This window comes from Phyllobates terribilis, unplaced genomic scaffold, assembly GCF_046119375.1.
Source record: "Phyllobates terribilis strain yellow unplaced genomic scaffold, ASM4611937v1 Scaffold_665__1_contigs__length_859303, whole genome shotgun sequence".
NCBI lineage: Eukaryota > Metazoa > Chordata > Amphibia > Anura > Dendrobatidae > Phyllobates > Phyllobates terribilis.
The window spans coordinates 712,837-729,026 of NW_027363425.1; the positions used below are offsets into that span (position 1 = coordinate 712,837).

The 16,190-nt window shown below is 48.4% G+C and overlaps 1 protein-coding gene across 1 annotated transcript; it reads left to right on the forward strand.

Moving 5' to 3' along the window:
* Nucleotides 1–225: 225 nt before the first annotated feature.
* On the forward strand, nt 226–8,383 carry LOC141235440 (uncharacterized; the record flags this gene model as incomplete). Its single annotated transcript, XM_073668121.1, has 4 exons — nt 226–304; nt 1,006–1,103; nt 1,225–1,342; nt 6,376–8,383. Coding segments are annotated over 4 exons (2,259 nt in total), but the record flags the coding sequence as incomplete, so codon positions are not given.
* Nucleotides 8,384–16,190: the final 7,807 nt, after the last annotated feature.

The following is a 16,190-nucleotide window of genomic DNA, read 5'->3' on the forward strand; positions in this document are numbered from 1 at the left end:
ATAGACAGATACACGGCAGGTCATGTATTCAGTCTGTGTGTCTCCACAGATGGATCCAGGAGGAGAAATCCACCAGAGAGATGTTCCCGTCCTCTGTATTCACAGGACTGTCCAGAGGAGAATCACAACATCCCGGAGGATCATCAGGTAGATGACACTGAAGTCCCCACAACAACGGACCATGAAGTGATGGGACCTGAGCTCATCTTACATTTTTATTTTTAGGGTGAAGATCTGGTTGATATTAAGGTTGAGGTTATACATGGAGCACAAGAGGCGATCGCAATATGGGCCGATCAGCAGGGTGAGGAGGGAGACTGTCATGTCTGTTCTGTGGTCACCTACTACTACTCCCATAATTTCATCATAACATGTGTGGTAGATCGCTCACACGGAGGTAGACACAGGTACACTGTTTCTTTAAAAACTTCTCGTTGGTTTATTAAAATGCAGCATAAACCAACACTGAGTCCATAAAAGAAATCACGGCCCTTTGGCCAAAAAGTTCTCGTTGGTTTATTAAAATGCAGCATAAACCAACACTGAGTCCATAAAAGAAATCACGGCCCTTTGGCCAAAACAGGAAACAAAGCAAAATAATAACACAAAAGCACAGTCTTTGTGATAGCAGGGATCCACCTGCTGAGAGTTCAGCAACTCCACTTGGTTCAAGAAAAACAAACACAAGATCCTCTCTGGAGCTAGCTTCTCCAGACACTGAACACTGAATGCCTCAGTAGGACTTGTATTTAAATCAAAGACCACACTCTGAGATGGAGATATGGTGAATGACCTCCCACCCTTCACAATGATCATTCACAAAAAAACACTCCCTTTTAACATGGAAGTTTAACCTCTTTAAGCAAATAACATGTTGGAGCAAATTTCATGGTTTCAATTCACAGAAGCTAATAGCCTCCATGAAATATATCTTCCCTCTATCACTTTACCAGTGACTTTGCCACACATGACACAATCTATTCCGTCACTGTGTGTTTCCTACAGATGGATTCAGGAGGAGAAATCCACCAGAGAGATATCCACGTCCTCTGTATTCCCAGGACTGTCCAGAGGAGAATCACAATGTCACGGAGAGTCATCAGGTAGACTGTGCTGAGCCCTGTACCGGATCTGTATATAGGGGACATTTCTGATTGAGGTCATAGATGTCACAGATTTTCGTGGTTTCTTGTATTGTGCTGATTGTTACATCTGATATATCAGGAGGAAGATCCAACTAAGAATAAAGTGAAGGACGAGACAGAAGAAGAAGCGATGACGGGGGGGGATCAGCTGTGTGTGAGTGACGGGAAGGAGGAGATTCCGGTAGATGTTTCCACAGGTATGTAATAATGACCGGCGTGTGATGATGATGATGATGATGACCGGCGTGTGATGATGATGATGACCGGTGTGTGATATTGTATGAAGTCTCCGGTACAGTGAAGCTTTATCCGCTGTCCTCATCACAGCAGAAGCGTCCGGTGATGGCGCGGCTGCTCCTGTAGAGTCCGGCTGTTCTCTGATGAATACCGGGGCCGCCTTCACACCTCTTCTTTATCATTTAGGAATCACATATTAGTTTTCCTTCACCTTCTATAATATTCTTTCCATCCTTTACGTCCATATTTTCCTTACACAAGTCCCTGCTGTCATATAAATGACCGAGCTTGTGCTCCAGGTTATGAATCTCCCTGTCCTATGGATCTCGGGGATGTAGCAGCCTCTGCCTGGTGCTGACGAGTGACGACACATGTCACATGTAGAGTCGTCCTACCTGTCGCCTCTGTTTGCCTCCCACTGCCTCCTACACTGAGGCCGGCGTTCTGGTCCCTCCTCATCCAGGCCGACTGCCCGGTGGCATGAAGACCCCTATGGTAAGTCAGTAAGTGCCATGCTATGGAGGTGTGGGTCAGACATACTGCTGTCGTCCCTCTGCCACTATGGAGGCCATCTTGGATGTAGGAGGACCAGAACACAGGTCTTAGTCAGAGACAAGCGGAGGACACCAGGTAGGTGACAGTACATGACAGATGTTTAGTCCTCTGTGCCGGGTGGAGAATTGCTTCATCATAAAAGGGATTAGGAGCTCGTATCTACAAACAGCTGCGATGGCCGCATCTAGAGTTGTCGTTATCTTACATCATGTCGGTTTTTGAGATCTAGTTCAACCAACGTATAAACATGGAGACTAAATACTACCCAGAGGGGGCGCCCTTCACCATGCACGGATTATATCCCCTGTCAGCGTCTCATTTATGGTGAATCTTGTAATATGGAGAGGTTCACTATATGGAGAATAGTATTGGGCCACACGCATTAATCACTGCATTCTGGCTTCTCCTTCAGGCCCTGTTGTCCCCCCGGTGTATAACATCCAGCCCTGTCCCACCCCCCAGTATATAACATGTGGCTCCTTGGTATGTATGGGTTACAATTTCAACTGCTGGGTATATAGATCCTGGGGGGCATACTCAGGGGGTGATATGTGCTGGACAGGCCAGATGTTATACAGGGGTTATATTCACAATAACCAGGGTGTACTTTATTATAAGAGCACATTGTGATTTTGGGAACGTCCCTTTAGAAGAATCTTCACTCTCGGTCTCTCCAGACAAACAAGATGTCGTCTAGGAATCGTCCCCCCATCTGAGCCTCTAACGTGAATAAATAATTCTCTTTCCAACAGTGAAATACATAAATTACCAAAAGAAGGTGAGAAGACGTCCTCATCCAGGTTCCGAAAGTTTTAAGTTTTTTTGTTTTTGTTTTTTACCAATAAATTGGATGAAATTCTTTTTCCGACAAGAATTGTTACCAAAGAAAGAAACTGCTGCTCAGATTCCCGGCCGTTCCTCCGACATTTATGAATGACATGATAACCGGGTGTCACCGTTCTCCATACATGTGTCCCCACACTTCTGACACTCAGCTCTGATTGGACAATGTAGGAGAACAATGGTAACGCCCAGTTGTCAGTATTTCCTTACATTTATAGGGTGAATAGCAGAAGAACTGCGCAGCTTAGTGACCAATAACATTATGACTCCGGAAATGAGAGGACGAGAAAGTGAAAAAAAAAATAAAATAATGTATCTGTAAGGCCGATAATGGGGGAAATGATTTACAGATAAAATGACCAAACAACTTACAATCCTAGAATGTTCTGGTTGGAGGGGACCACCTCCAGGGTCCCCGTATCCAGCCCCCTGCTCAATGCAGGACTCACCATCTCAGACAGATGTCTGTCCGGCCTCTGTTGGATTGTTTTCTCCATTCTTGATGGTTTATTTCTCATTACTGACCTCGCTGTATGAGGAGCTTTTTTGTGGGGGATGAGTTGTATTTCTCATCTTGTTACTTTATCATCTTTATTCTGCTGTTATTTTTTAGAATTTTTCTCTCTTCATGAGCTGCACAAGTTGAGTGATAAAACGACCGTCCACCCTGAGACTGAGGCGTGACTATACGGTTATCATATATAGACTCCCTTCCTTGTGTCCTCCATTTGCCTCCTGTAACGGTGAACCGATGGAGGAAACCTGGCAGTTCCTAATAATAAGGCGCTTACACACAGTCTCCATACAGCCGGTCCCAGAGGTTTCCCGGCTTCCATCTTTTCACCACTGTACAGTGATCTGGACTTACGGCACAGACACCGGGGCGGCTCCACATAGTAGTGCTGGCTGGTAGAGCGAGCTGGCAGAAGAAGGTCGACATGTCAGATCGGACCCAAAGATGGCAGGTGCTAGACAATCAAGAAGCGGGACGAGGTCAGAATCAGGAAGCCGAGTAAGAATGGTCCTGTAGATGGAGGCCTAAGTCATCCCGGGGTATTATGGAAGCCAGACAAGGTTACCAAAGACAAACAGGAGCAATGAAAGCAGGTGCAGAATACATCTGTAACTGGTGACGCCCCGCAGACTGCTGGGAGATTAATAGGATGTGGCGCTGCCCCATAGGTCACAGCACAGGAAAGGCAGGGGCGGGTGGGGTAGACGTATTACTGCCCTCCCCATACCACTGCACTGGCCATCCTGGAAGCCGGGGGAAGGGACCACCGATCTGAGGGGGCAGCGGAGGGCAGAGGACCCCATAGGGGACTGTACAGGGAAATGTGTAGAGTTCAGTCCCGGGGTGGAGGGTCGCTGTAACTGCGGTAATACAACTAATCCAAGCCAATAACAATATATTTATTTCATTTTCTTTTAGGACTTTTCTACAATAAATACTTTGTTTCTTTTCAGACATTTTTGTGTTACCAAATCCTGGCGGCCATAAACCATAAGCGATGTATTGTTACATGGTGACAGTATTCCTCATTGTTCCCATATAATATACACAACGTCCTGATCAGTCTTTATTACACAAGAATAAGAGGAATAAACTTCATGAATTGTAAGAATAGACGAGATGGAAATAGGAGACTTTGTCCCCGGAGTCTCCACAGAAATCTGCGTATTTCTTCTTCCGTCTCAGGATTCTCGGTTCCGGGGTAAAATCTCTATTCAGTTAGGAAACATTGTTCCATCACTGAGATCGGAGGTGACGGCCGCTCCTGATAAGATTCTGTGTAGGGGGAGGGGAGAGGAGGGCGGGGCTAGAGGCCGAGCTCCTCCCATCTACATGGACTCTGACCAGTAGTGACCGTCCTCTCCTATCTCAGTAATGGGACGCGTACACCCGGCGTCAGAGGCTCAATGCAGTGAGGAGGAGAAGCCGCGCGCATGCGGTAGGTTTGTCATGTTCTCAAGACCCCAAAGCCGTGATGACATGCTAAGTGGGGCGACTACTCTGGGGTCACGAACGCCTCATCGACAAGTCAAAGGCCTCATTTACATATCATAAACTTTAGAAATACAGTACTTTTTCTAAAGATCTGTTTGTGTGTTTAACGTAATAGAGATGTTAGGCGGAGAGTTTATATCTGCAGACACAGCTGCTGCGGGTTCTGGGGGCACAGGGAACGGACAGTTTCCCTTTAAACATAATTTTTAAGGACATATATTTAGTGTTTTGGGCCGGGGCGGATGTATCACATGTGCAGTAGGTTCAGCTGCATATAGGACAAGTAATGTAAGGAGGCTCCAGGGGATAAGGAGGATCCGTGGTGTAGGGAGGCTCCAGGGGATAAGGAGGATCCATGGTGTAAGGAGGCTCCAGGGGATAAGGAGGATCCATGGTGTAGGGAGGCTCCAGGGGATAAGCAGGCTCTGTGGTGTAGGGAGGCTCCAGGGGATAAGCAGGCTCTGTGGTGTAGGGAGGCTCCAGGGGATGATGAGGATCCGTGGTGTAGGGAGGCTCCAGGGGATAAGCAGGCTCTGTGGTGTAGGGAGGCTCCAGGGGATAAGCAGGCTCTGTGGTGTAGGGAGGCTCCAGGGGATAAGCAGGCTCTGTGGTGTAGGGAGGCTCCAGGGGATGATGAGGCCCCGTGGTGTAGGGAGGCTCCAGGGGATAAGCAGGCTCTGTGGTGTAGGGAGGCTCCAGGGGATAAGCAGGCTCTGTGGTGTAGGGAGGCTCCAGGGGATGATGAGGATCCGTGGTGTAGGGAGGCTCCAGGGGATAAGGAGGATCCGTGGTGTAGGGAGGCTCCAGGGGATAAGGAGGATCCATGGTGTATGGTTGTTAATAGGGGACATGGAGGCCCATTTGCACTACAGGTTGCTCACATACTGGAATCGTTCCACTTTCTACCTCTGTAGATTTTTCTTCTCAGACATTGGGAGAAGGACTCCCCTGGGTCCTGTAATTAGGAATGTGTAAGAAATAGACATTTCTCCCATGTAATAAAATTGTCAAACAGTCGCAAATCATGCACACGGGAGGGATTCAACCATATCACCGAGCAGCTGTAAATACTCGGAGCTCAGCCCGAGCATACTCGGCGAAAGGGTTAACAGAACATACTCGCTCAACACTAGTCCTTAGGCATACTGTGGACATGATTACGGCGGCCACCTTTATGAGGCCTACCTTTGTGATTAGTCAGTCTCATTTGCATGCAGTAATGTAAGATTAAAACTCCATTTTTAATTGCGTGGACACTTTTCTACACTGAGGGCATGATGGGAAGCTTGAGAGAGTGAAATAGCACTGGTGGTACATTAAGGGGGTAAATCCTGATGACAGGTTCCCTTTAAGAATTGTCTATTTGCTGTCTAATCTCTGCCACCCCTGACTTGTGCCAATGTCACCAGTTTATAAGTGTCATTCACTTTACCCGTCATTGTGTTAATGTTATGGCACGTAGTTGTCCTTCTTATTACCGGTACTTTGACTGACGAGGGTCTTCATTGTGAGATCCAGAAAATAAATGTGTAAATCTCTTTGGATATGATTTTTTTAACAACACAAATCTATCTTTCATTCTTACAGGAAATCCTTGTGAGAATAACGGTTTATCACTAAATTGTAAAAAAGAAGCTATCAGGAAGCACTCTAATGGAGAAAACCTCATCACCCTTCCTGCACCTCCTGGACTTCACAGCACTTCACCTTCTTATAATCCTCCTGATCATGAGGAACCCTCTCCTGAACAATCTCACATTGTTACCACTATTCCAGGTGACACAGTGGATTCAAGATTTCAGTGTGACAAGCAACTTACAAAAAGCTCAGATTTTTTAGCACACAGAAAACACAAAGGTATAAAGTCATACTCCTGTTCAGAATGTGGGAAATGCTTTACAGATAAAGGGACTCTTATTAGACATCAGAAAACTCACACAGGAGAGAAGCCGTATTCCTGTTCAGAATGTGGGAAATGCTTTACATATAAATCAAAATATGTTATACATGAGAGAATTCACACAGGAGAAAAGACATTTTCATGTTCGGAATGTGGGAAGGCCTTCACAGGTAAATTAAGTCTTGTGTTGCACAAGAGAAGTCACACTGGGAAGAAGCTGTATTCATGTTCAGAATGTGGGAAATGCTTTACAGATAAATCAAGATTCATTATACATCAGAGAATTCACACAGGAGAAAACCCATTTTCATGTTCAGTATGTGGGAAATGCTTTAATGATAAAAGGACTCTTATTAGACATCAGAAAACTCACACAGGAGAGAAGCCATATTCATGTTCAGAATGTGGGAAATGCTTTGGATATAAAGGGAGTCTTATTAGACATCAGACATTTCACACAGGAGAGAAGCCGTATTCATGTTCAGAATGTGGGAAATGCTTTCCAGCTAAATCAAGATTTATTATACATCAGAGAATTCACACAGGAGAGAAGCCATTTTCATGTTCAGAATGTGGGAAATGCTTTACAGATAAATCAAAATGTGTTAGACATGAGAGAATTCACACAGGAGAAAAGCCATTTTCATGTTCGGAATGTGGGAAATGCTTTACAGATAAATCAAAATGTGTTATACATGAGAGAATTCACACAGGAGAAAAGCCATTTTCATGTTCGGAATGTGGGAAGGCCTTCACAGGTAAATTAAGTCTTGTGATGCACGAGAGAAGTCACACTGGGGAGAAGCCTTATTCATGTTCAGAATGTGGGAAATGCTTTCCAACTAAATCAGATTTCATTAGACATCAGAGAATTCACACTGGAGAAAAACCATTTTCATGTTCAGTATGTGGGAAATGCTTTACTGATAAAAAGACTCTTAATAGACATCAGAAAACTCACACAGGAGAGAAGCCATATTCATGTTCAGAATGTGGGAAATGCTTTGGATGTAAAGGGAGTCTTATTAGACATCAGACATTCCACACAGGAGAGAAGCCGTATTCATGTTCAGAATGTGGGAAATGCTTTCCAGCTAAATCAAGATTTATTATACATCAGAGAATTCACACAGGAGAAAAGCCATTTTCATGTTCAGTGTGTGGGAAATGCTTTATTGATAAAAAGACTCTTATTAGACATCAGAAAACTCACACAGGAGAGAAGCCATATTCCTGTTCAGAATGTGGGAAATGCTTTACAGAGAAATCAAAATGTGTTAGACATGAGAGAATTCACACAGGAATAAAGCCATTTTCATGTTTGGAATGTGGGAAGGCCTTCCCAGGTAAATGGAGTCTTTCTACCCATCAGAGAATTCACACAGGAGAGAAGCCATATTCATGTTCAGAATGTGGGAAATGCTTTACAGATAAAGGGAATCTTATTAAACATCAGAAAATTCACACAGGAGAAAAGCCATTTTCATGTTTGGAATGTGGGAAGGCCTTCACAAGTAAATTAAGTCTTGTGATGCACGAGAGAAGTCACACTGGGGAGAAGCCGTATTCATGTTCACTATGTGGGAAATCTTTTGTAAATAAATCGTATCATGTTAGACATGAGGGAAGTCATACAGGAAAGAAACTGTAATCATGTACACTGTGTGTTTTAAAATTTTTAATAAAATTGCTCAGAATAATGAGTACACCCCCTTTGATAAGTAAGATTGTCATTAATATCTCACTGAATACCAGAACAATTTCTAAAATTTTCCTTTCCCCCATGACCAGCGCCACACGAGAGAGGGAATTCACCCAATAAGGACAGGACAGGAAGCGTACTGAGTAAGAGGGCTGCACCTCTACCCCGCATCATTTTGGTTTCCTGTCCATGAGGGAACCTGAAGCTGAAGAATCAGGAGAGGAAAGTTAAAGGAGAAACTTACCCAGGCCTTGCCTGGAAGAAAGGCTCCTTGTCTATAGTGCCGGTGTCGGGTCCTGGAAGCGCCACCTCTGGTCACTTGAGGGCTCATGTAGATGCGAGCGGCGAAGTCCTTTTGGATGCCTGCTGGCCCCAACAATGTCCCAGGCTTGCGCATGTGCAGGACGCTCTGGGATTGGTGCGCCCTGATGAAGAGCATGCCAGAGACTTCTGACCTGAAGTGTTGGATTTCACTTCCAGGGGGTCTGGAGAAGGCATGTACAAGGGGGTGGGGGAGTTGCTGTGGCTGGTCCCTCTTTTAAAATCACGCCTGACTGCCAAAACAGTGGGTTTTCTCTGGCTCTCCTTCCCCACGTGATATGGAGGAACGGCAGTGCCAGGATCAGAGTTCACGCAGCAATGGCAGTCTCATGAGTTGCAGAAGTGACAGTACCACCAACCACGAATAATGATGTGATTTTATCCAGCCTCTGAATCTGGTACCCTTATTAAACTCCAGAATGCTGACTGATCTTTGTGAAATTTCACCATGGTAATTAAGACCCTTTTTCTTGTCATTAATTACTAGGAACGGCTTAAGAAATGTGGCACAAAAGAATAAGGAGTGAACCCTTTGTAGGGATAAGTTACCTGACTTGTGGCAGAAAAGACTGTGCAGATTGTATACAGAAAACCGCATGTGAAGAATCCACTAACTTCATGGATTTGAGATCCGTGATCAGGGCACAAGTTAAGAATTCCCTTGAGACCCTTATTCATAAAAAAAGAATAGAAAGGGAAGGAAGGGGTCCAAAAAATTATCACCTGATTTAGATGAATCTATAAAGTCAGAAGGTGAATGTGGATTGGATTCTTGTTCCTTTTCATTCTTTAATGGCGATACAGGGGGTAGGCCATGCTTTCCTATAAAAGTCGCAGATAGGTTGATTAAGGCTGTGAGAGCTACCATGGGCATCTCGGATGCTAAGACCCCCAAATCCATACAAGAGTTCATGTTTTGTGGATTAGAGCAAAAAAAAAGAGGCGCATATTTCTAATTAATGAAAAGATTCAGGCTCTCATTAAGAGAAAAAAACAAAGAGAAATGGTTCTGACGCGCCCCCTGGGCCTGTGTTGTGTAGCGTCGCGCACGCGGGGAATACCCGGAGCCGGATCTGCTGGGGATAGTAGTCCTCGTGGCGGTGACCCGGTCCGTGCCCAGGGTGTCAAACTAAGTGGCGGAATTAGTAGAAGTTGTTATAGTGTTCGACTACGCCACCCGTTGAATGCGGTTACGAAACCGCCGCTGCAGGGCAGACCGCTGAGGCCGGTGGTACAGTTGTGCAGCGTGGGTAGTATAACCCCCAACGGGAGGGGTATGGCCACAGGGCAGCGGACGTGGATGATGGGGATAGTGGAATTGCACGCAGGCACCAGGAACCACTCAGAGACGGTGCGGTGTAGTTCAGGGTCTTTACTGGTGGCAAAGGTAGACCCTCCCGGGAGTACTGGCTAGCGATCGGGGCCTGGTCAGTCCGTGAGCAGATAGGATCTCCCCTGGCCAGGCGGAGTTGTAGGCCTCCCCAACTAATTGTACTCTTCCTGGCTACCTTGCTAGAAGCGGGTAAAAGTAGCCCACGTCCCTGAGTGTGCCGTGTGGTGCTCACCCGTATGGCCGATGACTCGGGGCCTTCTGGTAGCCTCCGCTCCAGGACGGCGGTGCTGGTCCCTTGCGTGTGACCGTGCCTTCGGGTTTCTTGGCCAGAGGACCTGAAATCCCCTGCCGGTCGGTTTCTGCTGCTGGGTATGGAACAGTCCCCACAGCCTCGGACTCCGTGTCCGGTGAGATCTCTTTCAGTCAGGACGAGCTCTACAGCTTCCAGTCTTAGACCCCTTTTATCACTGCTCCCACAGAGCTCCTGATCTTACTCTCCCTGTATCAGCTCCCTCCAGACCAGACTGTGTCTCTGTCTGGGACTCCTCTTCTTCTCCTTCTCCTTCTCCTTCTTTTTCTAACCCCACCTCAGCCCCAGTTTATATAGGGGAAGTTCTTCCCCTCCCAGGACTGGGCAGGAGGTGTGGCATGCTTAGGGTTCCTGACCAGGAGACCTCCCACCTGCTCACAGACGTAATATAGCTATTACTGTGGTAACCAGACCCCTGGGGTTCCACATTCCCCCCTAGTAAAATTTAGTACTCCGGGACTAAACATATTTTTGAAAACATAACAGGGTATAAACAGGAACAATACAATAAGGAAAAATACGTTAAGGTGGTCACGGCGTGTCCGCAACCGGGTGCAATTTTTGAAGCAAAAAGGGTGTCCATTTCACCAAAGAACAGGGAGCCGTAACCAGGTAGGGGTCTGTCCTGCCCCGAGTCTTTAACAGTCTTTAGTCCGTTCCTGGGTTACGCTCCAAACATATATACAACAGAGTTCTGGTTAATCCACAAAAGACACCTATAAAATAACTGGAAAAACATAATTATTTACAAGCAACAGTAAACAGGTAAATACCAATAAAACAGTCTGAACACTTTAAATCCTCCAACGTACGGGCAACTGGCCTCTAGTGGCCCTAGTAGACCTACGGAGCTGACTGACCGATCCTGAGCTACAGGGTGTAGGAGCTGTCAAAGGTAAGCTGGGCAGCTGTCTACGGACTCTTTGGCTCACTAGGGGCACGGCAGGCTCACTATAAGCAGAGGGTCGATTCTCCTGGTCTGCTTGTGTGGGGTCCTCTGCCTCCTGGACCGGCTGCTCTTCCAGCTCTACCTGTTTTTCCGTAGGCACTTGGGATGCTGGCTGGAGGAAGGTGAGGACGGGTACCACAACAGCGCCATTTACTTGTGTCCAAGACCGAGGGAAGTCTCCGAGTACAGTACTGACCATCTCTTCCCTTTTCTCTGTGGGTCGAGGGCTTTCTTGATCTTCTTCAGGGTTTCGTAGCTGCTCGGGACACTTCTTCAGGTGATCTCAGGAGACAATGGCTGTGGTTTCTCCTCCATCCTTACTGATTGTGCAGACTTTCGGGTTTTCATGGCTGGATGGCAGTACGGTGTACGGGTCCTTTTCCCACTGGTCGTCCAACTTGTGGAGCCGTCTTTTCCTCTTCAAGACCTGCTCTCCAGGTACCAGAGGAACAGCGGGAGCATACTGGTTGTAAGTCTTCTCCTGTCTTTCTCTTGCTTGACGGAGACTTCGCTCAACGCTCTCCTGTACTTTCCGGTACTGCTGCTGCCTCTCTGTGTCCCAGTCTGCTTCTGGTGAAGTGTCCTCGGGTGTCAGGACTCCCATATCCAGATCAACAGGCAGCTTACCAGGTCTTGCTCTCATTAGGTAAGCCGGGGTACAGTTGGTAGAACCTACAGGGATGTGGTTGTATAGGTCCACCAGATCAGGCAGTTTCTCAGGCTACAGACTGCGTTCTTCCAGGGGCAATGTTTTCAGAAGGTCTATCACCACCTGGTTCATCTTCTCGCAGAGTCCATTGGTTTGCGGATGATAGGGTGTTGTTCTTATCTTCCGGCAGCCATACAGAGTGCAGAACTCCCGGAAGACTTCCGCTTCAAAGGCAGGTCCTTGGTCCGTCAGCACCTGCTCTGGGTATCCGTGTGGACGGCAGAAGTGCTGCTGGAAGGCTCTAGCTGCTGTTTGAGCCGTTAAGTCCTTGACGGGGACTACAACCAAGAACCGGGAGTAATGATCCACGATGGTTAACGCATAGACGTAGCCACTTCTGCTGGGGGTCAGTTTTACATGGTCCAAGGCTACCAGTTCCAACGGTTGCCTGGTGACGATGGACTGCAGGGGGGTCTTCTGGCTGGCACGGTCCTTCCTTCTTAGGTTGCATGGGCCACAGTCTCTGCACCACCTCTCGATGGTTCCTCTCATGCCTACCCAGTGGAACCGCCCGCGCAGCAGGAACTCCAGCTTCTTCCATCCGAAGTGCCCAGCTCCGTCGTGGTATGCCTCCAGTACCATAGCCGCGTCTCTTCTTGGCACCACTACTTGCCAGATCAGTTCATGCGTCCGGGAGTTAACCATTCTGCGGCACAACTTCCCCTTGTAAAGGAACAGTCGACTCTTCTCAGCCCACAGTTGCTTGGTCTCCTCCGGAGCGTCTGGGTCAAGGCGGGCATCTGGCTGAGTCAGCATCTCCTTCACTAGTCGGACGGCGGGGTCACTGTCTTGAGTTTCCGCCCAGTTGTAATGAGGTAAGGGGTTGAACGTAGTGGATTGCTTACCCCTTACACGGTGGGAATACTGGGTAGTCCCATGACGGTGAAACGCGGGGAGTTCAACTTCTTCCAGTTCCTCTGGATCTTCCCCTACATCCGGTAGGTTTGGCATCCTGGACAAGGCATCCGCGTTGGTATTGGAGCGTCCTGCCCGGTATTTGATCGTGAACTCATAGTTGGTCAGGCGGGCCATCCATCTCTGCTCCAGGGCACCGAGTCTTGCAGTGTCCAGGTGCGTCAACGGGTTGTTATCCGTGTACACGGTGAACCGGGAAGAGGCGAGGTAGTGCTTAAAGCGTTCGGTGACTGCCCACACCACTGCCAGGAACTCTAGCTTGAATGAGCTGTAATTCTCAGGGTTTCTTTCGGTGGGTCGCAGTTTTCGGCTGGCGTAAGCAATTACCCGTTCTCTCCCCTGCTGGATCTGGGACAGTACGGCTCCTAGCCCGATGTTACTTGCGTCGGTGTAGAGGATAAAGGGCTGGCTGTAATCAGGGTACGCCAGGATTTCATCCCCCGTGAGGGCCATCTTCAGCTGGCGGAAGGACTCTTCTTCCAGCTTCTCCCATCTGAAGGGCGGCTTCTGGTTCTTGGCCTTCCTGGACTGGCCTATCAGGAGGTCCTGCATAGGAGCTGCCTTTTTGGTGAAACCGGGAATGAACCTTCGGTAGTAGCCTACCAACCCGAGGAACTGCCACACTTCCTTCACGCTGGAGGGTCTTGGCCATTCCTTAATCGCGGTGATCTTATCAGGGTTGGGAGCCACTCCGTCAGCACTCACCACGTGTCCCAGGTACTGCACTTTTGGTTTTAGCAGGTGACACTTCGACGGTTTCACCTTCAGACCGTAGTTTGCCAGGGCTTCAAACACTTCCGCCAGGTGTTTCAGGTGGTCCTCGTAGGTTTTGGAATAAACTATAACATCGTCCAGGTACAGCAGGACCGTCTCAAAGTTCCGGTGTCCCAGACAGCATTCCATCAATCGTTGGAAGGTTCCTGGTGCGTTGCAGAGTCCGAACGGCATGCAGGTAAACTCGCTAAGTCCCATCGGGGTGGTGAATGCGGTCTTCTCCCGGTCCGCCTCTGCTACAGGAACCTGCCAGTACCCGCTAGTGAGATCCAAAGTGGAGAAGAAGTTAGCAGATTTTAAAGCAGCCAAAGACTCCTCTATCCTTGGTAAGGGGTACGCATCTTTGTGTGTGATACGGTTGATTTTCCGGTAATCTACACACATTCTCATGGTGTTGTCTTTTTTTTTAACCAAGACTAGTGGAGCTGCCCAGGGGCTACAGCTATCCCTGATTACCCCAGCCTCCTTCATGTCTCTAAGCATCCCCTTGGCGTGTTGGTAGTGTGCAGGGGGTACGGGACGATACCTCTCCTTTATGGGAGGATGGTCTCCCGTGGGGATGTGATGTTCCACTCCCTTCACTCGCCCGAAGTCTAGCGGGTGTTTACTGAACACTCTCTCGTATTCCTGGATCACCCGGTAGACTCCCTGCTTTTGGTGAGCGGGTGTGGAGTCAGTACCCAAATGCAGTTGCTGACACCAGTCCTCCATTTGTTGCTTAGAGCCGTTACCTTCCTCTGGATGAGATGGAGGCAAGGGTTCCACGGACTGTACAGAATTTTGGTTGATGGTATACAATTTGGCTAGCGTAGCATACCGGGGCAGGTACACTTCCCTCTTCCCGATATTTATTATGCGAACGGGCACCCTCCCATGGCGTACATCAACCACCCCCCGTGCCGTCAAAATGGTGGGCCTACTATCTGAGTAGACTGGTTCTACCATTGCCTGGTAATCTCTACCTCTCAGACCAATAACTGCCCGGCACCAAATCATCATTTCACTTTTCGGGGGCATGGCAATAGGGAAAGGGTCACACATTCGCACGCTACCAATCTCACCACCGGAGAGTTCCACCTGTTGCCGTCGCATCAGTGCCCGGATCTCTTTTTGGAGCACTCGCTGCTGGCCGGAGCTGGCGTTCTTGGCAACCTGCTGTAAAATGAGAATCACCTCTGCAAGACAATTTTCAATCACATTAGTTCCTAGAGTTATCTTTGGGTGACTCTCGCGCTTGTCAATGTCCACAATGATCAGTCCCTGTGCTGCCAGTTCGACTTTACCGATTTTAATGGTCATCTCTTTAAATCCGATCTGTGGCACGGGCTGACCATTGCTGGCGATGATACTCAAGTCGTCGTCTGGGTAGCGGGTTATATCCGAGTCATTCCAGTACTGCTTGAAGAGCATGTACGGGATGGTGGTGACCTGTGACCCGGTGTCAAGTAGGGCACTCATAGGAATGCCATCCAGTACTACAGGCAAGACTGGATGTCCTCCCACGTATTTGTCACGCCAGTTCGATGGGCCTGGTGATCTTATTCCTAGGGGTTGGCCCTCTACCCCAGGTTGTGCCAGTTTAAAGGACAGTACCTTGCCATATGTCCGGGTTGATTGCAGCGGCGACAGATGGGTTGTCCATCCTCATTGTATCGGTCGCTGGATCTTCCTCTGGCCGGTGGGGTCCTCCTTGGTCGGCGCCACGGGATATCCTCCGGTCCGGATGCCAGCTGGATCTTCCCTGGAGTAGAAACCTGTAAAGACTGCACAGTTCGGGTTAGCGCGGCAACGCTTTTAGTTAGCTCTTGGACCTGATGGTGCAGGTCTGTAGCCGGGTCATTGTTTAAAGCCTGCGCATCAGCTCCCACAGGCCCTGCCGACAAGGGCGCCGTCTCCTGGTGGTAAATGGTAGCAGGGCGTTTGTGGGTCACAGCGCCACCTGGTGCCGGTTCTCGGAGCACCCGGATGGCTCTGTCCTTGAACTGTGCAAAGTCCAGATGAGGGTCCTGTAAGGCCATTGCTCGCAACTGGGTTCGGTGGGCATTGCAATATGGACCCTCTATAAATTGTTCAGTCAACAGCTTGTCTTCGTTTCCACGCCGTCAGGGTCGGCCTGCTTGATGGCTCTCAGGGCCTCTTGGAGGTTTAGTGTATAGTCCCTTATATTCTCATGTGCTCGCTGCCTGCACCCGTAGAATCTAAGCTTGATCTCGGCTGAGGTACGGGTATCAAAGGTGTCCTTCAGCCGGGCTAGTATCTCTGCGACAGTCCTCCTCCTCCCAAGTGGCCAGGACTTTACCTCCCTTTGGGCTGCCCCTGTTAATTGAGCCACCAGGATGCTCACTTTTTGCTCTTCTGTGAGGGGGTACACCTGGAAGAGGCTATCCAGCCTTTCTCTGAAGTCATTTAGGATATGTGACTCCCCTGAGTACTGGGGTAGCCAGGCTGCCCCCGGGATATAGGGCATGGTGAAAGGCATGACCGCCGCA